General features: G+C 46.6%; 1 protein-coding gene across 1 annotated transcript in view; it reads left to right on the top strand.

Moving 5' to 3' along the window:
* The first annotated feature begins 1,490 nt into the window (after positions 1 to 1,490).
* Positions 1,491 to 27,193, top strand: part of BMP3 (bone morphogenetic protein 3) — a 41,716-nt gene continuing 16,013 nt past the window's right edge. The window contains exons 1-2 of the mRNA XM_048508849.1: positions 1,491 to 1,869; positions 26,959 to 27,193. The exon at positions 26,959 to 27,193 is cut by the window's right edge and continues 676 nt beyond it. Coding sequence (XP_048364806.1) covers positions 1,662 to 1,869; positions 26,959 to 27,193 — 443 coding nt within the window. The 5' untranslated portion in view covers positions 1,491 to 1,661. The remainder of the gene's footprint in view (positions 1,870 to 26,958) is intronic.

The raw sequence follows: 27,193 nt of genomic DNA, 5'->3' as shown, positions 1-27,193 counted from the left end.
TGTTTGGAAGTTAGAATGAAGGAAGGGATTCCAGTTGTAATCCCCCCATCCTTCTGCAAACTGCTTCTGGCTGAATCTGCAACAAACAATCTTGCTGCTGTAAAAGAGTTCTTGCAAAATGGCCAGTGCAGCTAAGCTTAAGCAAGGAAAGACAATGTTCTTGCATTCAGATGCACCAAATGTGGTTCCCTCTCCAAGTACAGGAATCCCTGGGGAAATCATTGTTTAATGATTTCCAAAAGTTGCGATTGTACAGCAATTACTGTCGGGGACGACAGAATTTTTAGTGGGGGAGAATGTAAACCCCCATGGCCAGAATGGGTTGGCTCCAGCAATGGGTTGACCCAGTAAGGGGGTGGAGACTTCGGAGCTAAGTTAAGAGGAGGCTTGCAAGAGCTCTTTTGGCAGAGGACAAGGGCTACCAGACTCGGGCCTTGATTTCTATAAGCCCTTAACACCTTGTTAAGGGTTTTCTTTTGTGGTTGTAATGGGTGAGAGTTCTCCTGGAGACCTTCATCATGTTGCAACCTGTTCATCAAGCCCTTGGAGTCTTCAGGAGCCAGCCAACTTGCAAAGGAGAATTTGGACTTGGCAATATCAGTAGACTGTAAATAGAAGGACTTGAAATGCAACCTGAACAGGACCTTGAATTGTAACGTTAAATGTTGATGTTTTAAAAGTGTTAATTGTAAAGAAAAGTAAACCATTTTGTTGTTTAAAAATTGTTGTTGCAACTCATTCCAAGTACTGCCCCACAGAACCCACAGTTAGAGGTTACATATACACACGCACACACATATATATATGTATGTAGATGTGTATGTATGTAGATATATATATGTGTGGAGATATATGTGTGTGTGTGTGTGTGTATACACACACACATATATATACACACACATATATATAATTTATTATTAAATTTATATACCGCCCCTCCCCTGAAGGGCATATCTATCTATCTATCTGTCTGTCTGTCTGTCTGTCTGTCTGTGTGTGTATAGGTAGGTAGGTAGGTAGGTAGGTAGGTAGGTAGGTAGGTAGGTAGGTAGGTAGGTAGATATAGACAGACAGACAGATATGTGTGTGTGTGTGTGTGTGTGTGTGTGTGTGTGTGTGTGTATTTATGTCTGTACATATATATGTATCATTGAGATCAATAGGAGAAATGGCCCCACGAAGGCAAATCTTGATCTCGCAGCTGCGGTTTCATATCTCCAGGGTGGGTTTTCTCAGCGGGGGGGGGAGGGGGGCTCTCGAACCAGGTGAGCGGAGAGCCCCTCCCGCCGCCCACGGCGAGGGCCCCAATCCGGGCGGCGGGGGGGGGGGGGGGGGACGGCACGGGAGCGCGCGCGGCCGGGCGAGAGCGCCTCTTTCGTGCGGGGTGGCGCCGCGATCTCTCTCTGGCTCCTTCAGTCTCCGGCTGGGCTCGGAGGCGGCGGCGGCGGCGCGATTGGCTGCTGGCTCTCCCTTGCACGCCCGCCGCACAAAACTCAGCGCAGGGCTGCGCCGGCCCCACTCCCCGCAGGAGCCAGCCAGCCAGCCAGCCAGCCAGCCGGGGCGCGCCGGGAGCCCTCCGCCCGCCGCCGCCGCTTCTGCTCGGCCGGCGCCCACCTGCTGCCCTGCTTCCCTCGGCGGCCCGGAGCCTGGCGGCGGGCGGGATGGCCGCGGGGCTGCCGCTGCTGCTGCTTGTGTGGTGCCTGGGCGGGAGCCCGCTGCTGGCGGCCGGCCACGGGGCCCCCTCCGAAGACGCCGTGGCCGAGCACATGCGGCGCCTCTACGACCGGTCCCGCGGGCGGCCCCACCACCCCGCCGCTGCCCCTCTCCGCCAGGGGAACACGGTGCGCGGCTTCCGAGCGCTGCCGGCAGGTGAGCCCAGCGGGCGTGGGCGCGCGCGCGCGCGGGGGGGGGGAAGCGCTCAGGATCGCGGGGCAGGTGGGGAGAATGAGCCTGCGCGGGGGGTCCGAGTGCGCGCTCAGTGCGCAAACCTGGCGCACCTGGACGCCCGCAGGTGGGGAGCTGCTCAGCGTGGCTTGCGCGCTTCCCACGAGAGGAGATGCGCCCGGCTGCCCGCATCCGCGTTCTCCCAACGGATCGCTCGGACTGCCAATGCGCGGCTCGCGGGCCGCGGTGCGCACCGAGCACCCAAGGGTGCCATTGGACTGGGACGGCCAGGATGGTTTGCTGGCCGGATCCTGTCCACACGGCTAAGAAACGTACGGTGGGCTGAGATTCCCAGGGCTCCTTCCGCACATGCAGAAGGATGCACTTTCAATCCACTTTCAGTGCACTTTGCAGCTGGATTTGACTGCGCGGAATAGCAAAATCCACTTGCAAACAATTGAGAAAAGTGGGTTGAAAGTGCATTATTCTGCATGTGCGGAAGGGGCCCCAGTTCCCCCCCTTGTTTTCAATAGGGGTCGACCACAAAGTCTGGAGAGGATCGTCTCAGAGGGTCGCCAGGTGCCGTGTGTGCTTGTGGGTGTTTTGCTATCAACCCATGACTGATTTATGGTGACTTTGTGGTGGTTTCAAGGCAAAGATGTCCAGAGTGGTTTGCCACACTACCTGCCTCCTGATGGCAACCCCGGTATTCCTTGGAGGTCATCTGTCCAAATACTTGCCAGGGTCAGGACTAAGAGTGTGTGACAAGTTTCCACAAATTTCACCGCAAGTTTCCATGGCAGAGTAAGGATTCAAACCTGGGTTTCTCAAATCCTAATCCACCTTAACCTCTGCATTACACTGGCTCTCTAGTCTGTAGTAGAACAGCTAGATCCGAGCTCAATAGCACCTTAGCCGGCAGCAATTTGGGGAGTTATACGCTCTGGAAAGTCCCATCTCCCTTGGTCAGATGTTTGTCCCTTTGGTATTGGATTGCATTGTTCGGTTCCTGTTCGAATCCCATTAAGGAAACCCCCTTACCCTCTTCGAAATATAGCCCCTGTTCCGAGGAGTGTAGAAACCTCCTTCCTAGACTCTACGAAAAAAGTTTGTGTCTTTAATAGAAGCTTATGCCAAGAATAAAACTTTGTCGGTCTTACAGGTGCTACCGAACTCCAAACTGTTTTTTTTCTGTTGCTTCTGACCAGCAGGGTTACCCGCCTGAATCCAAGACGTGTGTGTGTGTGTGTGTGTGTGTGTTGGCATGCCTTGTTGTTAGCAAATCTGATGCTTGTAGTGCCCGTCGCAGGAGCAGGGACCAGATTGTTGCAAAGAAATAGCTGCAAGCGCAGGCAGGCTACCTGGGTTTCTGGGGGCAGAAGCAGCAGCGTCCCTCCCTACAGAAAGAGCGCCCAACAGCACAAGATCTCCATTTGAAAACAGCTTTTGTTGACAAGGGTCACCTGAGGTTTCCTTCGCTTTTCAGATCTTCCAGGTTGCCTGTGCCCCTGTCCCGTCAAAGACGTCCTAGCTGGCTTTTTTTTTTAAAAAAAAAATGCATGCTTCACTGAATTACTTTTCAGCGTGTTTCTTTATTAAAAAAACGATTTGCTTTCATTTTAAAGCCTGGGTCTTCCCCGGTGTCTTTCAGGTATTTCGCCTCTTTTCCCTCCCTGGTGTAAAATGGGTTTGGAGAGAGAAAGTATTACTCACTCGTACTTGCTCCGCCGCTAACAGAGCTCCCTTTTTGAAAGCTTCTCTCGTGGGCGGAAGCCAACTCATACATGATAACGTCCAACGCAGGAGAAAAGTGCATTGAGACACCAGGAAAAGAGGATCCGTCTTGCTAGAGCCAACGTGGTGCAGTGGTTAAGAGCAGGGGGATTCTAATCTGGAGAACTGGATTTGATTCACCTCTCCTCCACCTAAGTGGCGGAAGCTTACCTGGTGAACCAGATGTGTTTCTGCACTCCTGCATTCCTGCCGGGCGACCTAGGGCTAGTCACCTCTCAGAAGTCTCTCAGCCCCACCTACCTCATAAGGTGTCTGTTGTGGAGAGAGGAAGGGAAAGGAGATCGTAAGTCCCCTTGAGTCTCCTTACAGGAGAGAAAGGTGGGGTATAAATCCAAACTCTTCTTCTTCTACTGTTCCGGTCGACTCTTGATAGGGATTTGGTGAACGGTTTGAGGGCTGGAGTCAGACCACAACCGGCTCTTGTCTCAAACCTTTGTGAAGAGTGTTTTTGTTTTTTCTTCGTGACATGCTCGAATCTCTTAAAGTCCGTTCCTGGGCACGTACATGAACTCCGCAACGTAAATATACACGGAATGCTACTGACACAGATGACATTGGGCGGATGGTGTTTGAATGGCACCCTGGCCTTCCCGGAGTGGGTGCGGCCCCGAGAAGGCTTTGTGTGTTTGTGTGCAAAGAGCTGTCAAGTCTCAGCCAACTTATGGCAACTCCAGATGGGGAAAGAGATGAATGCTGGTGGGTCGCCATTGCCATTGTAGCCCTGAAATCCCGCTGAAATCTCTTTTGGCGCCGTGCATGGTTTTTAGCCTCGATGCGAGAGGTCTTTCAAACAAGTGCCACTGTGTTCAGCAGGGCTTGTGAAAAAGCTTTTGGATTGTGGCATGCTGTTTCCAGTGGGGGTGAGCCACACTGGCCGTTCTCTGGGTCCCATCCAGTTGTTGGGTTTAAATCCAACAGGGAGAGCTGTTTCGACCGTGATGTGCTCGAGAGTCCACAGATTACTGGGATTTTAAGTGCTGATGCCCAGTGGCCCACGATAGCCCTCCAGGCTTTATGACAGAAATGGGGGTGATTGATTTTGAGGGTGATTAATTTCGATTGCATCTGATCTGTTCAGGCTCAGAAACACACAGCCAAATCTAAGCACCTCGCCAGCCAAGGGTGCTGAGTTCGATGCCTCTCAGGAAGTTCAAAAGCTGCTATGAAAATGGCCCTTTCCTATTAGTTTTACTCACACATCTGGAAGTCAGGTTTCTTGCCTTTGAACATGGAGGGTCCGCTATTAATGTCCCCATGTTTTTGTTTATCTCCCCTCCATTTTAAAAAAAAGTTGAATCTATTGCCTGTTGTCATGTCTTGGGACACTATATTACATAATTCACTTTGTCCTGCATGATGAATTGTTTCCTTTAGTATTCTTCCCCCAAGTCTATTTTAGTCTTTGAATAACACTGTCCTAGTACTTTCACGGCCAGAATCACTAGGATGTTGTGGGTTTTCCAGGTTGTATGGCCGTGTTCCAATAGCATTTTCTCCTGACGTTTTGCCTGCAGATGCCTCCACCCAGGGCGGCACACGCCCCCCCCCCCCAGCCCCGTGAGCGCTACACCACTGCTTCCAGTTTGTAGTCGAACATTGTATCCACAACACCAGACTGTCCCTCTTTGATCTCTCCTCTTTACGTATGATTCAGAAATCATACGTAATCATGCCCCCATTTGTTTATTCGGTGTATTTGTTTATGCCTTAATAGGCCGTCTTTCTCCAGTTAAGCCTTCACTTTTGGGGCTTTGAAGAGCGGGAAACTGAGCAGTTGAGTGTCCGAAAAATGCCGTGTCAACAGTTGTGGCGATTTTATTAGCATCGCCGCGAAGAAAAGAATCCATCATGTTTTCTGACTTCTGTATGCACTGTTCAATGTTTGTCTGTAGCGGTTAGCAGGTGATTTTCAACCCACCCTTAGTAAGCAGCCGAAGATACAGCTCTTGTGTGTAACAGCTGAATGTGTACATTAGCTGAAACTTGGGTGACTTTTGCAACTGAGCACATTTTAGTTATTTTAACCGTGAACTGCAGCAAGTTCTACTTTTTTTGCACCCTAATGTTTTGGACTGGGAATTCTGTCAAGCAGTTGTAGGTGGACACTTTCCCAGACATTGGCTTTGATACCCTACTTTTCTCTACCGAAAGGAATTTCAAAGTGTCTTACAATCACCTTCCCTCTTACAATAGGTACCTTGTGAGGTAGGTGAGACTGAGAGAGTTCTGAGGGAACGGTGACTAGCCCAAGATCACCCAGCAGGCCTCATGTGTAGGAACAGGGAGTCAAACCCCATTCCCCAGCTTAGAATCTGCTGCTCTTAACCACTGTACAACGCTGCCAAGACCTCATTTGTAGTTAAAACAAGCATCAAAAGATAGCTTGACTGGTACAGACAATTGAACACATTGAAGGGATTTGCATCTCAGTCTATGCTGGTTTCGCACCGAAGTTCTGGGCTGCTTTTCCTATTTACATCTGTACTTCAAGTCCAAATACTGGCACATCCATACTTGAAACTGAGATGTGTCTACCTGTTCTATTTTTATTTAAAACCATTATGAGCTGCTTTCCTATTTTTCAGAACTCCAGGAAGCTTACAATGTAAACAAACAACTACAAGAAACACATAAGGACTACACTTTAAAATCTCAGTTAGGACGGCAAATAAATAAAAACTCAAGATAGTCAAATGCAGCCCTAGATGAAACTGTCGTCATCTCCCTCCTGAGGATCAAAAGTGAGAGGGCCAGGCAGGGAGGTTGTTTCGTAATTGAGGGGCTGCCATCAAAAAGGCCCCGTCTCATGCACTCACTGGGCAAGCTGCCTTTGTTGGTGGGCCAAGAGGGCTTCTCCCTGTGATCTGCGAGATACCTGCTGCTGTATCTGATTTGAGTTGTGCCTCTGAATTATGCACGTGTGAATTTAGGCAATCAAAGTGCCCGCTCACCTTTTACCAGGTTTCTGTTGCTGTGAGTTAAAGCGCCTCTCTGCTGTTCTTGAAGCTGGACTTCTGAGGTAATAGGACAGAAGGGGAGCTATTTGCAGGTGACATATTCCCAAAGCCCATTTCCCTTGCAGAGGATGCCTGTGGGTACCCCTTGTTTCATGTCCCCTGTTGATCCCAGCCTTTCAATAACCTTGTTTTTCATGACTTTTCAATATGGGGGTGTTGAATATACTCCCAGGAATTTTCTGCTTGTTTGCTTGAACCATCTGGGTTTCTTCTCTGAATTCTTAGATCTTTAGTCCTCTCGTGATTTCTAGCATTTTCCAAAGGGTTAGGTCCAAGTACCTTGGTAGGACCACAGACGCTTCCATTCCAGGAACTGGCAGAATGCCACCAGCCACGAGCCCAGCTGGACTTGCTTTCCATGTCCAAAGGCCCACCTGACTTGTTGGGTCATGGGGCCCATCTTCAAGCCAGCCACCTGGCATCCCAATCCCAAATGCATTGGGTTGGACCCCACAGTTCTGTTCCCCTGATAAAAGCCTCTGTTCTGCATTGTGCTGGTGCCGAGGTTCGTGGAACATGCACAGCCCACGATGTGGAAGTGGTTTCAAGGGGATCTGAAGATACCACCGCGGGATATGAATTGCCATCGGTCGCCCTAACTGGAGGTGCAATTCATTGTTACGACCGGCTGAAACAAGTTCAGAAGCATCCGTTGGTTTGTTTGGCCTTCACAGGGCAGAATTATTCCAGGTGACTGGGCAGGGAAGTGATTCTATAGGATTGAAGTGCCCCCAAATTACTGCGCATGGATTTTTAACCTTGCTTTTGCAACAACCAACCTTCAAAATGCTGCTGCTGTCTCAGCAACGCCCTTTCTAGTGGAATCCTTTTACGAGCTGTGACTTAATGATCCTCGCATGATGCTCTGTTCATGCTTAACAGGATGCTACATTAGACCACGCTGGCATCAGAAGCTCCGATCCAATTCAGACAACATGAACGGGTGGATAATCGCCGTCTGCTTTATAAAGGACACTGCTCAAGGGTCTGGATGCAATTTCAAGGTTTGAAGGGGGATTAGAATACTGATAAGTTCTTAGCGAACACTAACATCAATTACCTTTGGATTTCAATGACATGTGGATTCCTCGGCTAATGCGGTTGTGTGCGTTCCCCAGCCACGTTCCTTTCGTTTTGCCAATGAAGTGTGCCCATGCAAAGCAAAAAAAAAAAGTGAAACTCCTTCAAGTGAGCTGTTTGTTTATATCCAGCCTTTCACCCAGTAGAGACCCAAACCAGTTGCTATCATTCACGTCTTCTCCATGTTATCTTCACAACAATCCTGCGAGGTGGGCTAGGGTGAGAGTACGACTGGCTGAAGGTCATCTAGCAAGCTTCCATGGCATGAGTGGGGATTCAAAACTGGATTTCTCAGATTCTAGGCCCCTTCCGCACATGCAGAATAATGCACTTTCGATCCACTTTCAGTGCACTTTGCAGCTGTGCGGAATAGCAAAATCCACTTGCAAACTATTGTGAAAGTGGATTGAAAGTGCATTATTCTGCATGTGCAGACACTTTAACCATTATAGCATGTTGATTATCCTCCTTCCTTCCTTCCTTCCTTCCTTCCTTCCTTCCTTCCTTCCTTCCTTCCTTCCTTCCTTCCTTTCTTTCTTTCTTCCTTCCTTCCTTCCTTCCTTCCTTCCTTCCTTCCTTCCTTCCTTCCTTCCTTCCTTCCTTCCTTCCTTCCTTCCTTTCTTTCTTTCTTTCTTTGGCTCATTCCACACATGCAGAATAATGCACTTTCAAACTGCTTTCGGTGCTCTTTGAAGCTGTGCGGAATAGAGCAAAATCCACTTTCAAACAGTTGTGAAAGTGGTTTGAAAACGCATTATTTTGCATGTGTGGAAGAGGCCTTTCTTTCTTTCTTTCTTTCTTTCTTTCTTTCTTTCTTTCTTTCTTTCTTTCTTTCTTTCTTTCTTTCTTTCTTTCTTTCTTTCTTTCTTTCTTTCTTTCTTTTTTTTTCTTTTCTTTCTTTCTTCTTCCCCTGTCAAGTGGTCAGGCTGTTTTTTTCCTCTGTGCATGCACAGAGAAGCATGGGGCTGCTCTACGCACGCACACTACAGGTTCTTCCAAAAGGCAGCAAAAAACAGTGATTCTGTGGGAGCACATAACTCAGGGGTGGAGCCCTATGATCTACCTGAGAGTCTTGCCCATAGGTCAAGTGTGTTATCCAAGCCCTTCAAAACAGTTCCATAGCACAAGGATTATGGGGTTATGCAAGGACAGCGTTCTGAGATCCAAAGCGCAAGATCCGACTGCACAGTAGCCAAATCTTCCAATGACAGTTGGCTGACTCTATCAGGCTCAAACTAGAAGGAGCATTATCGTGCCTTTTCCTGCCCACTGTTTAAAGAGTAAACAGTATGCATCAATGGGTAGGGGTTTAATTGGATATGGGGGATATCCCTCTTTACCTTGCCATTTTGGAAACAGCCGTGTAAAACTCCACTACAATAACAGAACGTTCTACCCGAGCGGCTTTCCAGACCAAGGCCTCTCTAATCTCCCATTTTGTTTCCAACAGCCAGATTCCCTCTGGATTCTGGGAGCTCACAGGCAGGGACTTGTGTAACTCTAGCTCTCAGGATGTTCTTATAAAACGTTTCCTGCCCTAACAATCTAGAGAAAGCCTGTAAAAATAAAAAAGGCCTGTCGCAGGAAAACGCTCCAGTGACCCGGATCGCTGGAGAGCAGTTCCGCCCCTTGAAAAGAGCACAGGTACGGCTCAGGCAGAATTATCTTGGCTTCTTTCAAGACACCTGATTAAAAGGTATTTATTGTTCTAAACCTATAATGTCTTTGGATGGGAGCCCATCTCTGCGGTCTCTGTGCTTGTGTTTACCCTGTTACTTGACTGTGGGTGGCTGAAGTCCTATAAACACACGGTTGCGTTGCCCTTTCCTCCCCCGCCGCCTCCCGTATCCTTTCGCAGCGCAAGTGCCAAGGAAATAAATTTTGAAGTGGCTATAAGTTTTTTGACACTTTTATAAGTATTTATGCAAAAATATTTAACTGCTTAGGTGTTATCTTTCCTCTCCCTTGGGACGCGACAGCTCGTTTGTAAGGTTATTAATGGCAGAAAAGTGCATTTTTAAAATGAAACCTTAGATCCTCTATCCGTGGGGAGTGGAGCCTATTCCCCCTCCCTGTTAGGGTCAGCGCTTGACTTTAAAAAGGGTGGAAACTGGGTGTTTTGTTTCCACTGTAGATGTGTTTTGGGTATTAAGACTATACCCACCGTTTGCTGGATGTTAGTTAGGATTTAGCCTAGGAAAATTGTGCCCTTTTTAATTACTTCTTGATTCTTCTTCTTACAAAAACATGGAACAGGCCTCTAAGCTGTTAAAATCAATGGGAAGTCGGATGCTGACTTAAAAGGCACGTCGCTGGCCCCTCCTGTTCCTGCCTTTCTCACCTGTGGCAAAATTAATATCTAATGAATGAATACACTTACGAGATGACCCCGTCTTGACGCAGGGCTGCAAGTGGAGTTTTGGAAGATAAAACAGTGGTACTGCCACACAACTTCGTCAAATGGCCTTTCCATCAATCTGATTTATAACCTAGAAACCTCTCTGCGAGAGAAATTGGTTTGCCTCTCGAAACCCAGCCTGTTCCATTTCCTAAGGCGGTAGGGCAGGGCGCGTAGAGATCTAATTTTCTAGAGGTTTTCTGGCAACTGCAGAATATGGAAAACAGAAAAGGCAGACGTTTGTTAGATGGCTTATCTAATTGTGTTGGTGAAAATCTCTGCTGTTCGCTCTTTGCGTGGCACCTGGCTCTGCTTGGCTCCACAGTAACTAATCTGAGATGGTTTCGGTAAGGTAACCACGCTGGTCTGCAGCATGAGAGCTGGATTCGAGTCCAGTAACACTTTGGAGACCAACACGACTTTCGGGGTATCAGCTTTTGAGAGTCAACTCACTTGATCTTAGCCAAAAGGCCGAGAAGCGATGTAAACGATGCAGTCACCAAATTTTTGGACCTGTATATAAAACAACGCTTTAGGAGCAGATCCTGAACATCAGCCTTCTCTACCTGTCCATTTATTTTAGCTTCCCTCTATTGGGTTAAGTGGATCTATGTGTATAATGTTGTAATGCCATTAAAGGTTCTTTGTTTGTTGTTGAGTCAACTCTCTAAAGCAGGGGTAGGGAACCTGCGGCTCTCCAGATGTTCAGGAACTACAATTCCCATCAGCTTCTGTCAGCATGGCCAATTGGCCATGCTGGTAGGGGCTGATGGGAATGGTAGTTCCTGAACATCTGGAGAGCCACAGGTTCCCTACCCCTGCTCTAAAGTCTTGTGGGCCTTGTGGGCCTTCAAGGTGCTACTGGACTCAAATCTAGGTCACCTGAGATTGCATCCTCTGGAAAGCAGCAGATCAGCCATTTTTTAAGAGAAAGGAGATCATATTGTTAGAGAAAGGGGATCAAGCAGAGGGGATCGCCCAAGGACCGTATGCTACATTAGATCACACCAACAACTCATCAGAAGCTGGTGGTCATTCTGACTGGTGGAAATCCAATCCAGCACAGGACTTCAATTCTACACCTACAAGAAACAGTTACTCAGGGCTTACTACAACATCACGTTCCTGATGTTGGGGGAGGGCGGTTTATAAACCCAACAAATAAACAAACAAACAAACAAACAAACAAACACATAAATAAATAAATAAACAAACAAATAAATAAATAAACAAACAAATAAATAAATAAATAACATGTGAGTGCAACGAACGGGCTTTAAAAGTCTATGGCCCTTTCTGCACAACGCAAATAAACCGTTTTCAGGACTGAAATAAAAAGTTTTGGGGGGAGGAGTTTTGCACAATTGTTTACCCAAAATGTTTTATTTGCAGCCTCAAAACATTTTAAGTGCGTCTTCTTTTCTAGTGATTCTTTCGGCCAAAACGGGTTTTTTTAAGGCGTCGTTTGTGTGCAGTCCCTTTCAGACCCCATTTTGTGAGGTCTCTCCATGCCCTGTTTTTGGAGCATTTCAGAATGTTTGGGGGATGTTTGGGGGTTCAGTCACGACAACATTTACAGGAGACTCAGGGAATTGCGGTACAGAAAACTGAGAAAATGGGGAAAAACAGGGGAAAAGAGAAAATGAGGGGCAGGAATCATTTCAATGGGGTAAGTGTGAACAAAACAGGGTATTGAAAATGGTTTACAAACGGTTTAGGACATTTGTGCAGTAAAGACTTGTGTTCCCACAGGTGTACTTGGCAGAGACTTAGGGTTGGTATCTGTGCCCTCTTGACCAATGGCACAGTGCCAACGGGGTGAGGGGGCGTGACGTGGAGCCGTGGCAGAAGCGTGGCCGGGCCATAGAGGGTGTGTGGCAGGGGCATTCCAGGGGCACAGTTTCCCCTCACTCCTCCTCTGCTCTTAACTATAGGGGGTGTGATGTTTTTGTACGCTTCACAAGAAATCCTGGACTTTGAAAACCTGAAAGACTGCTAACATGCAGCCGGGGACTGGCCATTTATCATTCATTCCCCACCTCGAGTCCCATTATTTTGAACGGGAAGCGCCACGCTCTCGGTTCTCTTGCAGTGAAGTTGCGAGGCTCTAAAAAGAGTAACACCCTCACACATTTCCTTGGCAAGCAGGCTTTGAAACATGGCAGAAGTGCCTTTAGAACTTGCAGCTCTATTAAATTAATGTAGTCAGCGTGAATCCATGCAATGAGAAGGAGAGAAAGAGAGAGGGAGATCTTCCATGTCTTAGAAGTCATCTCAGGTATTGCACCTGCCCTAGAGCCCATTCTTGTGGTTTTACAACCCTATGCTTTCCTACTTTTAAAAAAATGTTTTCCTTGGTTCAGCTCAAAACACCCGTACAAAATAACACAGGAAATGAAGCATTAGGAACCTGACTAAGCACAAATACTATCAGAGAAGGAGGCAAGCAGGACGAGCCGGGTTTTCTTCCCTGTTTTTATGCCCCTCTGTTTTGTTTTAGTACCATTGTGGAATAAGCTGACACAAACGTTCGGAGCGTAATTGTCGTATTCGAGTGTCTGTCATGTGGTTGACGGCCATAGGGTGAAAAAATACAGCTTGAATCAATGAAGCCACTGGAAAACGATAATAATGCTAGGAAAAGTTGAAGGCAGCCCGAAAAGAGGAAGAAGAGAAGAAGAAGAGTTTGGATTTATATCCCCCCTTTCTCTCCTGAAAGGAGACTCAAAGGGGCTTACAATCTCCTTGCCCTTCCCCACTCACAACAAACACCCTGTGAGGTGGGTAGGGCTGAGAGAGCTCCGAGAAGCTGTGACTAGCCCAAGGTCACCCAGCTGGCGCGTGTGGGAGTGCACAGGCTAATCTGAATTCCCCAGATAAGCCTCCACAGCTCAGGCGACAGAGCTGGGAATCAAACCCGGTTCCTCCAGATTAGATACACGAGCTCTTAACCTCCTACACCACTGCTGAGATGGGTTGACTCAATCAAAGAAGCCACGGCCCTCAGTTTGCCAATCATAGGATCTTTTGAGTGACATTGATTTATAGGGCCCCCAGGAGTCAGGAGTGACTTGGCAGCACTCAGTGCACACACACAAGAGCCAGCACGTGGTTAAGGTGTCAGACTGGGATCTGGGAAACTCAGGTTCGAATCCCCACTCTGCCATGGAAACTTGCTGGTTGACTTTGGGCCAGTCAGCCCTGACCATGACTAGTATTTGGATGGGAGACCTCCAAGGAATACCAGGGGCATGACGCAGAGGCAGGCAATGGAAACCCATCTCTTGACATCTCTTGCCTTGAAAACCCTATGGGGTCGCCATAAGTCAGTTGGGATTGGATGGCAAAACACACGCACATCTCTGCAGGCGTCCAGAGAATTACGAGCAGTGTGCCACCTTCCAACTGGAGGTTGCTTTTCAGCTGTCCCTTCCGGTGACAGCTGCTTGTACAGTCCTCAAAGCTCCTGCTTCCCCTTAGGGCCCTCCAGTGCAGCACCCCACAAGTCACAATGGAAGTTCCTACCAGAAGAAAAAAAATCCCCCTTGTATCATTTTCCACTGGCACTTGGAGTAGGCAAGGCTGAATACTGGGCACATTTGTTAGGAATTTTGAAGCATCCGTAAAAATAATAGCTATACAGGGGTGAGCGGGAAGGGGGCCGATGATAAATTAGTTCACATGTACAATAATTATGTACCATCAAGTGACAACTAATTCATGGCAGTTTCAGGACCTTCAAGGCAAGAGACAGACAGAGGCAGTCTGGCTGTTTCTGTAGGGTGACCCCAGAATTCCTTGATGGTCTCCCATCTAAATATTAACAAAGACAGAGTCTGTTTAATTTCAGGGATCTGATAAGGTCAGACAAGGCTGGACTATAAGGCTGCTATAAGGCACATCTATTCAGTAGGTTTAAACTGGCTTGCCAATCATTCTGTGTTCCTTCCCCAAAATTAATATCCTGTGTACAGGCACAAAGAGTATCAAACCAAAGATCTTCAGGTGCCCTCACCAAAGTACAACGTCTATGACTTCAGATTTGCAATTTGTTGTTTGTTCAGAGGAAACACACAGTCTCATGGGATGGTGTAGGGATTCTCATGACCATCTGCTCTGTCTCAGTTTGTTTCACAGACCCAAATGAGCCAGAACCTATGACAGACTGCAGGATGCATTTAAGAGATACTTGATTAGCAGAGATACAAAGGTTACGGGCCCAGATAGCATCCTCCGTGGAAAAGAGAAGAGCCTTTACCCACACAGACTTTGACAAATTTTGTTTAACTCTTGATGCCAGCTCCAAAAATGTAGGCACCATACATTTTTCAACCTTCAGGGTTTTGTATTTTAAACCACATTTGCTGCCACAAAACTTACTAGTAAACAGGTCATAGTTTCTCATAATTTCATTCCAGCTATGAAATGACAAACATGCGGAAAAATAAATATAAATATAGAGGCATCCCTGGCTGATATCAGTATAAAAACAGCACTGAAAATACTTTGCATTGGCTACCTGGCACCTGGGATTTGTTGAGCCCTGACTTATGAAAACTTTTAGTAGGTTATAATCAGATATCACTTTTAGCCAGTGTTAAGCATAAGAACTTGACTTGTTGCATGACCAAAGCGTTCTTCCTTCCTTTCTCCTCCCTTCTCATGAAGGAAGTTAAAAACAAACTCCAGCTTACTGTGATTGACAAATACATGAATGTAAATCAACCAAAGTAAGTCCTCTGCCTTCAGCAATGCAAAAACCAGAATTGTAATCCAGGATTAAACTCTGATTTAGAATCCTGGATCATAGACAACTAGCATTATTTTCTGACTGAGAATCTCTGCATGATAAAGTGAGAGAAGAGCAAGATATGCATGCGTGCTCAGCAAAATGCTGGGTTTGGGGTCATCTTGTCTTAATGCTGGTTAAAAATGGTGTCTGAATGCTACCCTTGTGTTTCATCAAACCCTTATAACACTTATTCACCTAACATTAACTCACAATTATTTGTTTCTCGTATGTGGGATCTTGCCTTTGCACCCAGATTGAATGTTTCTATACCAATTTTTTTAAAGAAACAAACAAGGAGCCAGCGTGGTGTAGTGGTTAAGGGCAGGTGCACTCTAATCTGGGGGACCGGGTTTGATTCCCCACTCTGCCACTGGATCTGAGGAGGCTTATCTAGTGAACTAGATTAGCCTGTGTACTCCAACACATGCCATCTGGGTGACCTTGGGCTAGTCACAGTTCTTCGGAGCTCTCTCAGCCCCACCCACCTCACAGGGTGTTGTGGAGGGGGGAAGGGAAAGGAGTTTGTAAGCCCCTTTGAGTCTCCTTACAGGAGAGAAAGGGGGGATATACATTTATTTATTTATATTTATTTATTTATTGGATTTCTTATACAGCCCACCCCCGAAGGGCTCTGGGCAGTGTACAATATATAAAATTCAATAATATAAAACCCAATTACAACCATAAAACCAGTTAAAATCAATAAATTAATAAATACAATACAATAAATCCAAACTCCTCCTCCTCCTCCTCCTCCTCCTCCTCCTCCTCTTCTTCTTCTTCTTCTTCTTCTTCTTCTTCTTCTTCTTCTTCTTCTTCTTCTTCTTCTTTTCTCATTGGCAGCATCTTGGATAGTTTTTATTCTTGAGGTAGACATCAAAGAAATTTGACCTAATATCATCCTGAATTGCTGGCAGTGTTTTGAGGGTGGCTGGCAGACGGGCACATTCCTGGTTCACCAAGAAATCAGCATTGTAGATTGACAACAGAAAAGGAGGTACTTCTTGCTTCAAGATATGTGTTTTTGCAATGCAGCTGTGTGTAAATAAAATGGTGTTGGTCATGGCTGCTTAAAATGGAAAAGCAAGTATAATATTTATAAAATGACTTACTTGACTGTAAACCTCATTAAAGAAATCTTTTTTAAAAAAATTCTCAGTGAAACTCTTGTGTACAATACATGGCACATAAAATAAAATTGTTTAAAAAAGACTGTTACAGATCACATAAGGCTGAATCCCTGAGGGAAAGAAGCAAGAACAGACAATCCCGGTTAATTGGCCATTAGTACCCCCATTACCATAATCTCAAATGCTTAAAAAATGAAAAGCACAGCCGATTAAGACAAAACAGACGAGACCCCCTGTTGTGGCCCTTCTTTCCCAAAACAAGCAACACAGATATCAGAAAAAAGTAACAAGAACCCCTTTGGAAATGGATCGCAAAACCAGAGAAGTTCTTTCCCATCCCAGATTCTGGCCTTTTTGCTCAGGCCGGCTTCCTGCCCAGGAAATTGACCGCGTATCCATGCACAAGAACAGACGAGCCAAATAATTGCTCAGATCTAGGGGTGCATGCCCCAAAACATACTTTTTTTGGTATTTTTCAGATTTGAGTTTAGTAGACCTAACATTTTTCAGAAGATCTGTAAAAAGCTGAATCCCCACAATCATATGGGTTTTTCTCCCAGCTTTTTGGAATACCCAATCTTTTTTCAGTCAAAGCTCATGGGAAAATTTTGCGCGGATGCGGGGTGGGGAGGTTAAGATACAGCTGCCAAATTTGCAGCGTAGCTTCAGGTGGCCTTGCTTACAAGAACCCCCAAATTTGATAAAGATTGGGTCAGGAGATCCAATTTTATGCCCCCCCCAGTGGGTGTCCCCATCAATTCTCCATTGTTTCCAATGGAGAAAAAAAATGGGCCTATTATGCAACTCTGGATGTCATGCTTAACCAGAGTGTAAACAAGAAGAATCTGAATTGCATGTTAAACTGTTTTGTTACTGCAGGTGGAGAATACAGTGTTTTGGTGGATCCAGTTGTGTGCATATTTTAACTGATGCATTAGCTTGTGCACCGCCCAGAACCCTTCAGGGGTGGGTGGTATAGTAAATTTTAATTAATTAATATATATTTCTGTGCGCAGTTTTTATCCTAATGGGGCACTGTTACATTACATTTTATTTGTTTGCAGCTCTGTGTTGCTTTGTTAGATGTTTTGAGCGTAAAGAGGTCGACATAATTGCAGCTAAAGATCTAACATATACTTTTTGAAAATATTACCCCCAATTTCAAATATCTCGGAAGGAAGGAAGGAAGGAAGGAAGGAAGGAAGGAAGGAAGGAAGGAAGGAAGGAAGGAAGGAAGGAAGGAAGGAAGGAAGGAAGGAAGGAAGGAAGGAAGGAAGGAAGGAAGGAAGGAAGGAAGTCAATCGAACATGGAAACTATGCTCCTTCTTTGTATTGTCGAAGGCTTTCACGGCCGGAATCACTAGTGTGCTGTTAATAAGGGTTTGCTGGCTGTATGGCCGTATTCTAGCACGTTTCGCCAGCATCCGTGGCTGGCATCTTCAGAGAATCGTCCAGAGGATCCTCTGAATGATCCTCTGAGTGATCCTCTGAAGCATACCAGCCACAGATGCCGGCATGTAAACATCAGGAGAGAATGCCAAGCAGGAACACAGCCAGACAGCCCGGAAACCACACACAGCAATCTAATATGCTTCCTTCTTCTTAGGTTCGATTGAATTTGCGAGCCCTTATCAGCCCCTACCATCATGGTCAATTGGCCATGCTGATAGAGGCTGATGGGAATTGTAGTTCCTGAACATCTGGAGAGCCGCAGGTTCCCTACCCCTGGTCTAGACCAGGGATCACCAACTTTTTTGGGCCTGCAGGCACATTTGGAACTCTGACACTGCTTGGTGGACACAGGAACAAAATGCCTGCCAAAGAATGGCTGCCACAGAACACAGAGCCAGCCACAAAAACGATTGTCACCGCTTAACTTCAATAACACAGTGTGTGGATTCTCATGCTGTGCTGGCAGCTGCAACCAAAGCAACATTTTAAAAACTGCACAGCCAATTAAATCTCCCATAGCCAGTCAGGAGCCTCGCTGCGCAAAAGCCCTCCCTGGCTCTCCCCATGTCCTAAAAAATGCCCGGTGTGCGTAGGAAAAAGTGTTGGTGTGTTCCATCGTGCTTGTGCATTACATTGGAGACCCCTGGGCTAGAGATTGAAGAAGCGACCCAGAAGACTTTTAGAAGAAAATAATAAGAAAGAGACGATAGAAGAGGACGGAAGAGAGAAATGGAAAAAGGGTTTTCGGGGGCCGCCCCTCCTCCTGATTCAAATTGCGAGCAGCTCAGAGCCGGCCGTTGGAGACAGAGTTGCACGGCTCTGAAAACAGGCCTTTTTATAAATGGAAACGCTGATGTATTCTTAACTACACTCGAGCAAGCATGCGGCTTTAATATCTAATTTAAAGGAGGGCTAATAATGACTATATAACTAAACATCCCCTCATTATTGCATCCTTTTCCACCCACGGGAGAGATTTGGCAGTCCATAAAAATGTCAATGTATCCTCTATAAAGGTAAACACACCACATGCCAGTGGACTGGTTCCAGCCTGTTGATACACAGGAATGCAAATACAGAACACGCGTACATGTTGACGCTGATGATGTCAGCTCTTTCGAAGACGCCACACTCACCCTCTGGTCTGGTTCTCCAGGCGGCGGTAAACCGGGGTCCAGGTCACGCTGCAGGTAGGAGCACACGCAGCCGAATGTGCTCCCATGCAATATGAACGTGTCCTTGCATGTAGAAAGCAAGCATGTTGACACAAAAGGAATAATTTGCACTGATATGCTAGTTTTCTATGTGCAGGAGAGGAACCTCAGCAGGATATAATGGCATTATAAACCACCTTCCAAAGCAGGCATTTCCTCCAGGCTAATTGATCTCTGTAGCCTGGAGATCAGTTGTTCTGGGAGAGCTCCAGCCACCGCCTGGAGATTGGCAACCCTGGCTGGAAGAGAAGAGCCATCCAAAAAGAGTGACAGCAAAGGGTTCTCTAAATGTCTGTGCCATTAGGCAAGGCTTCTTCCTCTTTATGAAATGATGAGGAGTAAAAGATCTGGAATCCATGCCCTACAGGGGTCTGCAACCTGCAGCTCTCCAGATGTTCATGGACTACAAATCCCATCAGCCCCTGCCAGCATGGCCAATCCCCTGCCAGCATGGCAAATTATTCCTTTTGTCCCGACATGCTTGTTTTCTACATGCAAGGACACGTTTATATTGTATGGGAGCACATTCGGTTGTGTGTGCTCCTACCTGCAGCGTGACCTGGACCACAGTTTACCGTGGAGAACCAGACCAGAGAGTGAGTGTGGCATCTTTGAAATACTTAGGGAGCTGGATAAGCTTAGTCTGGTGAAGAGAAGGTTAAGAGGTGACATGATAGCCATGTTTAGATATTTGAAAGGATTCCATGTTGGTGAGGGAGAAAGCTTGTTTTCTGAGGCTCCAGAGACTTGGACCAGGAGTCGTGGGTTCAAGGTGAAGGAAAAGAGGTTCCACCTAAACATCAGGAAAAACTTCCAGACAGTCAGGGCTGTTTGACAGTGGAATGCACTACTTCGAAGTGTGGTGGAGTCTCCTTCTTGGGAGGTTTTTAAACAGAGGCTGGATGGCCATCTGTCAGGAGTGCTTTGATCGTGTGTTCCTGCATTGCAGGAGGTTGAACTTGTGGTCTCTTCCAACTCTATGATTCTGTGATTCTATGAATTGAGTACTTTTAGAAGAACCAGTTCATCCACCAAGTGGGATCTAAGAAAAGCTTTGGAAAATCTTAAATTTGAACAAGGGAACCTCTTGCAACAGAGAATTTACTTCTATTGGGTGGGCAGAGTAACCACATCCAGCCCATATGAGTGTTAACATCTTCTTTTGCAACATGACCACACTCACCTTCATACATACATATGTGCCATCAAGTCACAGCCAACTCATAGCAACCCAGGCAAGGTGCTGTAAAGGGAAGCAGGAAGCAGAGGTGGTTTGCCATTGCCTGTCTCTGCAGGGTTGCTCCAGGAGGTCTCCCTTCCAGGTACCGGCTCGGCTCGGCTTCCAAGATCTGCTGATATCCGGCTGTGCCATTCCACCTTCCCTGCCATTTACCCATGTTGACATATGGCAACCCCGTAGGGTTTGCAAGGTGAGAGTTGTTTGGAAGGGTGCATGTGGTAAGCAGTGGAAAAACATAAGAATTCTGAGAGAACTGTGACTAGCCCAAGGTCATCCAGCTGGCTTCATGTGGAGGAAACAAACCCAGTTCAGCAGATTACACTACTCATATGGAGGAGTGGGGAATCAAACCAGGTTCTCCAGATTAGAGTCAGATGCTCATGTGGAGGAGTGGGGAATCAAACCCAGTTCTCCAGATTAGAGTCAGATGCTCATGTGGAGGAGTGGGGAATCAAACCCAGTTCTCCAGATTAGAGTCAGATGCTCATGTGGAGGAGTGGGGAATCAAACCCTGTGCCTCCAGATTAGGAAGTCAGATGCTCATGTGGAGGAGCGGGGAATCAAACCCAGTTCTCCAGATTAGAGTCAGATGCTCACGTGGGAGGAGTGGGGGAATCAAACCCTGTGCTCTCCAGATTAGAGTCAGATGCCACATGGAGGAGTGGGGAATCAAACCCAGTTCTCCAGATTAGAGTCAGATGCTCACGTGGAGGAGTGGGGAATCAAACCCAGTTCTCCGGATTAGAGTCAGATGCCCATGTGGAGGAGTGGGGAATCAAACCCAGTTCTCCAGATTAGAGTCAGATGCTCATGTGGAGGAGTGGGGAATCAAACCCAGTTCTCCAGATTAGAGTCAGATGCTCATGTGGAGGAGTGGGGAATCAAACCCAGTTCTCCAGGATAGGAGTCAGATGCTCATGTGGAGGAGTGGGGAATCAAACCCAGTTCTCCAGATTAGAGTCAGATGCTCATGGGGAGGAGTGGGGAATCAAACCCAGTTCTCCAGATTAGAGTCAGATGCTCATGTGGAGGAGTGGGGAATCAAACCAGGTTCTCCAGATTAGAGTCAGATGCTCATGTGGAGGAGTGGGGAATCAAACCCAGTTCTCCAGATTAGAGTCAGATGCTCATGGGGAGGAGTGGGGAATCAAACCCAGTTCTCCAGATTAGAGTCAGATGCTCATGTGGAGGAGTGGGGAATCAAACCAGGTTCTCCAGATTAGAGTCAGATGCTCATGTGGGAGGAGTGGGGAATCAAACCCAGTTCCCTCCAGATTAGAGTCAGATGCCTCATGTGGGAGGGAGTGGGGGACCCAAACCCAGCTCTCCAGACAGAGTCAGATGCTCATGCAGGAGATGCACCCAAACCCAGTTCTCCAGATTAGAGTCAGATGCTCATGTGGGAGGGAGTGGTAACCCAAACCCAGTTCTCCTGTGATTAGAGTCAGATGCTCTCATGTGGAGGAGTGGGGAATCAAACCCAGTTCTCCAGATTAGAGTCAGATGCTCATGGGGAGGAGTGGGGAATCAAACCCAGTTCTCCAGATTAGAGTCAGATGCTCATGGGGAGGAGTGGGGAATCAAACCCAGTTCTCCAGATTAGAGTCAGATGCTCATGGGGAGGAGTGGGGAATCAAACCCAGTTCTCCAGATTAGAAATGATGCTCATGTGGAGGAGTGGGGAATCAAACCCAGTTCTCCAGATTAGAGTCAGATGCTCATGTGGAGGAGTGGGGAATCAAACCCAGTTCTCCAGATTAGAGTCAGATGCTCATGTGGAGGAGTGGGGAATCAAACCCAGTTCTCCAGATTAGAGTCAGATGCTCATGTGGAGGAGTGGGGAATCAAACCAGGTTCTCCAAATTAGAGTCTGACGCTCATTGGTCTTATTGATGAATTCTTCTATTCCATAACACCCTACTTAAAAGAAAGGTTCATACTTGCGTTTCAGATGTATAAGAGAGAAACTGGCACATCGACACTATCAGGGAAGCTGCAGCCATGAGTAGAAGAATAATGCTTAACCCTGATATTTCATGAAGAAGAGAAGAAGAAGAGTTTGGATTTATATCCCCCCTTTCTCTCCTGTAGGAGACTCAAAGGGGCTTACAATCTCCTTGCCCTTCCCCCCTCACAACAAACACCCTGTAAGGTGGGTGGGGCTGAGAGAGCTCCGAGAAGCTGTGACTAGCCCAAGGTCACCCAGCTGGCGTGTGTGGGAGTGTACAGGCTAATCTGAATTCCCCAGATAAGTTTCCACAACTCAAGCAGCAGAGCTGGGAATCAAACCCGGTTCCTCCAGATCAGTGTGCACCTGCTCTTAGCCACTACGCCACTGCTTCAGGGGACCTCTGATTCTTAAAGCTTATAAGAAAACTTTGATTCTCAAATCTGTCTGGTCTCTAAGGTGCTTCTGGGCCCAAATCTAGCTATTCTATTCATACTGCAAGTCAGTATGGCTACCCCCTGAAAACTAGCTTAATCCTTCCATGCTCCCTAATCCTGCCTACATTCATAAACTTTCACGTGGGCACAAGCGTGGCTGTGATGCCCGTGTCCTCATATCCGCAGGGCTGTTTAGCTGATCCTGTGGTCGATAATGCCCCGTTCTCTAGCGCAGGGTCTGACTGGTTAGAAACCTTTTTTTTATCATCAAAACCGAACCCGTGGCTTCCTGGCATAGGGTTGGGTGCACGCCAGGTGTGCCCACAAGCCATGTGCCCCGCACATGTGGGGATGGCACTCAAGCGTGTGGCGCGGGCATTCGCTCAGCAAAAACGTGTCAACGTCCATCTGTCATTCCGTCGTCACCTTGACACATGGGCCTCACGGTTAAGTGAAGTCAGCCCTTCGCCAATATGAACACAGCTTGGACCATGTGAAAAATATACAAAATAGTGGTGGGGGTGAGTGGAGGAAAGAACACCCCCTTAATACATTATTTGGAGAACAATCCTTAGAATCCTATGTGGGTCCGTTCAGTGAGTTTACTCATAGGAAAGTGCTCTTAGTCTTGGTGGATTCCTCTCTGTAGTTTTCTCACTATGTCCGTCTCCCTGTCTCAGGAGCAGCAGTGGCGTAGGAGGTTAAGAGCTCATGTATCTAATCTGGAGGAACCGGGTTTGATTCCCAGCTCTGCCGCCTGAGCTGTGGAGGCTTATCTGGGGAATTCAGATTAGCCTGTGCACTCCCCCACATGCCAGCTGGGTGACCTTGGGCTAGTCACAGCTTCTCGGAGCTCTCTCAGCCCCACCTACCTCACAGGGTGTTTGTTGTGAGGGGGGAAGGGCAAGGAGATTGTAAGCCCCTTTGAGTCTCCTCCAGGAGAGAAAGGGGGGATATAAATCCAAACTCCTCCTCCTCCTCCTCCTCCTCCTCCTCCTTCTTCTTCTTCTTCTTCTTCTTCTTCTTCTTCTTTTGCATCTGAATTTATATTCCACTCTGTGCTGAAAGCTGAAAGGAGGTAAAATATATACTATTTTTAAAAAATAAGCCGCAATTTAATTAAAAAGCTTTTAAAAATGTTTTTTTCCCCTCCTAATAATTTTCCTGCCCTACTACCTGGACTGGATTGGACTGTCCACTCAGGATTGTAAAACGCCGTCAAGACCCACCTGACTTACGGCAACCCGTCAGGTTTTCAAGGCAACCCATTAAACAGAAGTGCTTTGCCCCTGTTTTCTTCTGCTGAGATTTCCTTGGTGGTCTTCCACTCTGCTTAGATCTGATGAGATTGGGCTGTACTTCACTGTTACACATCCCTCCACCTAACACAGGAATCACAAAATTGAACTTTCTCTTTTTTGCAAAAACAAAAAACCAATTTAAGCCTCTTTTGTTTGAATGGTCTCCATTTTTTATTTCGACTTCTGCGTCTTTTCCTATTTGAACTGCTTTAAAGTCCACTAGCCATTTGCTGTCTGAAAAATTACCCCCCCCCCCGCTCCTTTCTTCCTTTCGACAGCCACAGGCATGCTTTCTGCTTTTTCTAAATCAATGTACATCAGAACGTGCGTGGGGAAAGCGTCTGATAACCAGCTTGTAGCCGTTTCCATAATGCCACTAGATGAAACAGCAGGAAAATGGTGACATCTATTGATAAAAGATGGCAAGTTTTTTCCTAAAGCATCCAACTTGCTTTGGATGTCTTCCGGACTACGGCTTTAGAACTGGATTGGCAACCCTCGTATTTGTCAATAGGTTTTTGCCATGAGCAGAATTAGAGGGGGAATTGCCATTTTCCAGTACTTCTGGTTTATATCAAGTGTGAAACTGGATAACAGGCCTGAAGCCGGGGATGTTTTGTGAACGGGAGGGGAAAGATCTTGGCGCTGCAGTAGACAGCTCAAGGAAAGTGTGGACCCCATGTGCTACAGCAGTAAGAAAAGACAAATGTGTACCGTCGAAGGCTTTCACGGCCAGAATCACTAGTGTGTTGTGGGTTATTCGAGTCGTATGGCTTTGTTCCAGGAGCATTTTCTCAGAGGATCCTCTGAAGATGCCAGCCACAGATGCAGGCAAAACGTCAGGGGAAAAAAAAAACAAATTCTATGCTGGAAGATTGTTAGTAATTAAACAGTTATTAAAACAGCCAATGTTATAACGCTGGGGTTGGACGCTCTTAAATCGTTACTGCTGAATAGCTTTAATAGCTATTTAATCTGAGAAAAGTCTAGCAAACCTGTGATCACACTGACCATGGAAACCTACAGGAGAAGCTAGCTCCATAGTTGATGGGGGAACCTGTATTGGAACGAGATGCACAGCTGTATCATAGGGTTGCCAACTCAGGGTTGGGGAATTCCTGGAGATTTGGGGGTGGAATCTAGGCAGGGAGGGGCTGGAGACAGGGCCATCTTTACAGTATTATAGGTTCCTGGGCAAAACAGTGCACCGGGGCCCCTACCCACACAACCAGTCACAGGAATTAAAACGTAGCATGTGAGATATGTACACATACATGCTCATGTGGTGGTTGCAGAGGTGGCCGTGATACTAAACCAGAGGCAAAGGCCAATGTCTGCTCTTTATCATAAAAATTAACCTTGTTCCTTATCTTTAGTAAAACACCTGCTCAATAGGCATTTTCCAATAACAAATATCTATAGTATAGTATAGTATAGTATAGTATAGTATAGTATAGTATAGTATAGTATAGTATAGTATAGTATAGTATAGTGTTTGTTTGTTTGTTTGTTTGTTTGTTTATTGACAGCAAATCACAACATGCATAGCCAGTATGCCCCTGTGTGAAGATGGTTCTAGTTCAGTGGTGGCGAACCTTTGGCACTCCAGATGTTATGGACTACAATTCCCATCAGCCCCTGCCAGCACCATGCTCTCTCGCCCACATTCTCTGCCTAGTTTGTCTTAGTTTTTATTTTGTTTTACTCTGGAGAGGAGTAGTCTTTCTCTGTACTACTGCAGCTTGGGAGCGTTCATCTGGGTACTAGTATTTACTCCCATCTCCAGCACTGGAATGTGTATCTTTTAACACAAAGGAAGCAACAATTCCGTTATCCCACCAAATCAAGGCTGCCTCATAGCACTCACATGCAAACTTGCCGGACTATCCTGACAAGGTCTCACGACAGCTGTCAAGGAGTTAGACTTTTCCATTTGGGATCTGACTGCCTGGGAATCTTTGCACATTTCGTAAAGTCCGAACTAGGCGGGCACGATTATTCCCATCTTGGTGTATTTCCGTTTCCTTCCTGTAGGTGTCACCACCTTCCTGTTGCATACCGTCAACTGCATTCATGTTTATCCGCAGAAAAGGTGTGTGTAGAAAATCTTGTTTTAAAACACAGTAGGAATCGGTCCAGTATACACAATGCAGCGCCAAACCAGGGTTCGCCATCATCGGGAAGCTGCAGCCAAACTCAAATTCTTAGCAGTGTAGCTGTATGATGCATATTCCCAAATACCAGTTTATCTCATGCTTATATTGCTCTGCTAGATGTGTGCTTTATGACTGTCTGTGGTACATGATAACAGTGCATGGGTTTACGTGCTGCTGCAGAGTGGCTGCTTTTTTCTTCCACGTTAATAGCAATCGCACCAGACATTTAGAAGCCTCATAAGAACAGAGTCCATCTAGTCCAGCACTCTGCTACTCGCAGAGGCCCACCAGATACATTTTCAAGCGTCTGTGCCAAAACAGCCCGTCTCAATCAAACCCGCGGGTTAAAGACATGTGTTTGCCAGTTGGTCAACTAAAATTTTATTTGATTGAAGGATTGAATCTTTTACATGCAACAGTTAAGAACTAGCCTGCTGGATCAGACCAGAGCCCATCTAGTCCAGCATTCTGCTTCTCGCAGTGGCCCACCAGGTGCCTTTGGGAGCTCACATGCAGGATGTGAAAGCAATGGCCTTCTGCTGCTGCTGCTGCTCCTGAGCACCTGGTCTGCTAAGGCATTTGCAATCTGAGATCAAGGAGGATCAAGATTGGTAGCCATACATCGACTTCTCCTCCATAAATCTGTCCAAGCCCCTTTTAAAGCTATCCAGGTTAGTGGCCATCACCACCTCCTGTGGCAGCATATTCCAAACACCAATCACACGTTGCGTGAAGAAGTGTTTCCTTTTATTAGTCCTAATTCTTCCCCCCAGCATTTTCAATGAATGCCCCCTGGTTCTAGTATTGTGAGAAAGAGAGAGAAATTTCTCTCTGTCAACATTTTCTACCCCATGCATAATTTTATAGACTTCAATCATATCCCCCCTCAGACGTCTCCTCTCCAAACTAAAGAGTCCCAAACGCTGCAGCCTCTCCTCATAGGGAAGGTGCTCCAATCCTTCAATCATCCTCGTTGCCCTTCTCTGCACTTTTTCTATCTCAGTTGGTCTTCTACAGGAAACATTATGTGGAATTTTGCATTGGTTTTCAGTTGTAAATATGCAGCTGGTAAGAGTGACCTTCCCTGCCCTCATGTGTGTTTTATTCCCTTGTAGGGATTCCTGGCAGCAAAGAAGTGCATGTTTTCAACCTGACCTCCCTCACAAAGTCTGAGAACATCTTATCGGCTCTGTTGCATTATTATGTCGGGGATCTCCAAAACAGTAGCGCCAATTGTCCTCGTCTCAAGGGCTGCTCTCGCCACGGGCCCAGGAAACCGGAAGTGCAGCTCAATCTTTCTCTGCTGAGTTTTCCTCTGTCAGGAAATCAGACTCGGACTTTGGGACACTA

Source organism: Sphaerodactylus townsendi, linkage group LG10 (genome assembly GCF_021028975.2).
Source record: "Sphaerodactylus townsendi isolate TG3544 linkage group LG10, MPM_Stown_v2.3, whole genome shotgun sequence".
Taxonomy (NCBI): domain Eukaryota; kingdom Metazoa; phylum Chordata; class Lepidosauria; order Squamata; family Sphaerodactylidae; genus Sphaerodactylus; species Sphaerodactylus townsendi.
This window is presented reverse-complemented; position numbering and strand designations above follow the sequence as displayed.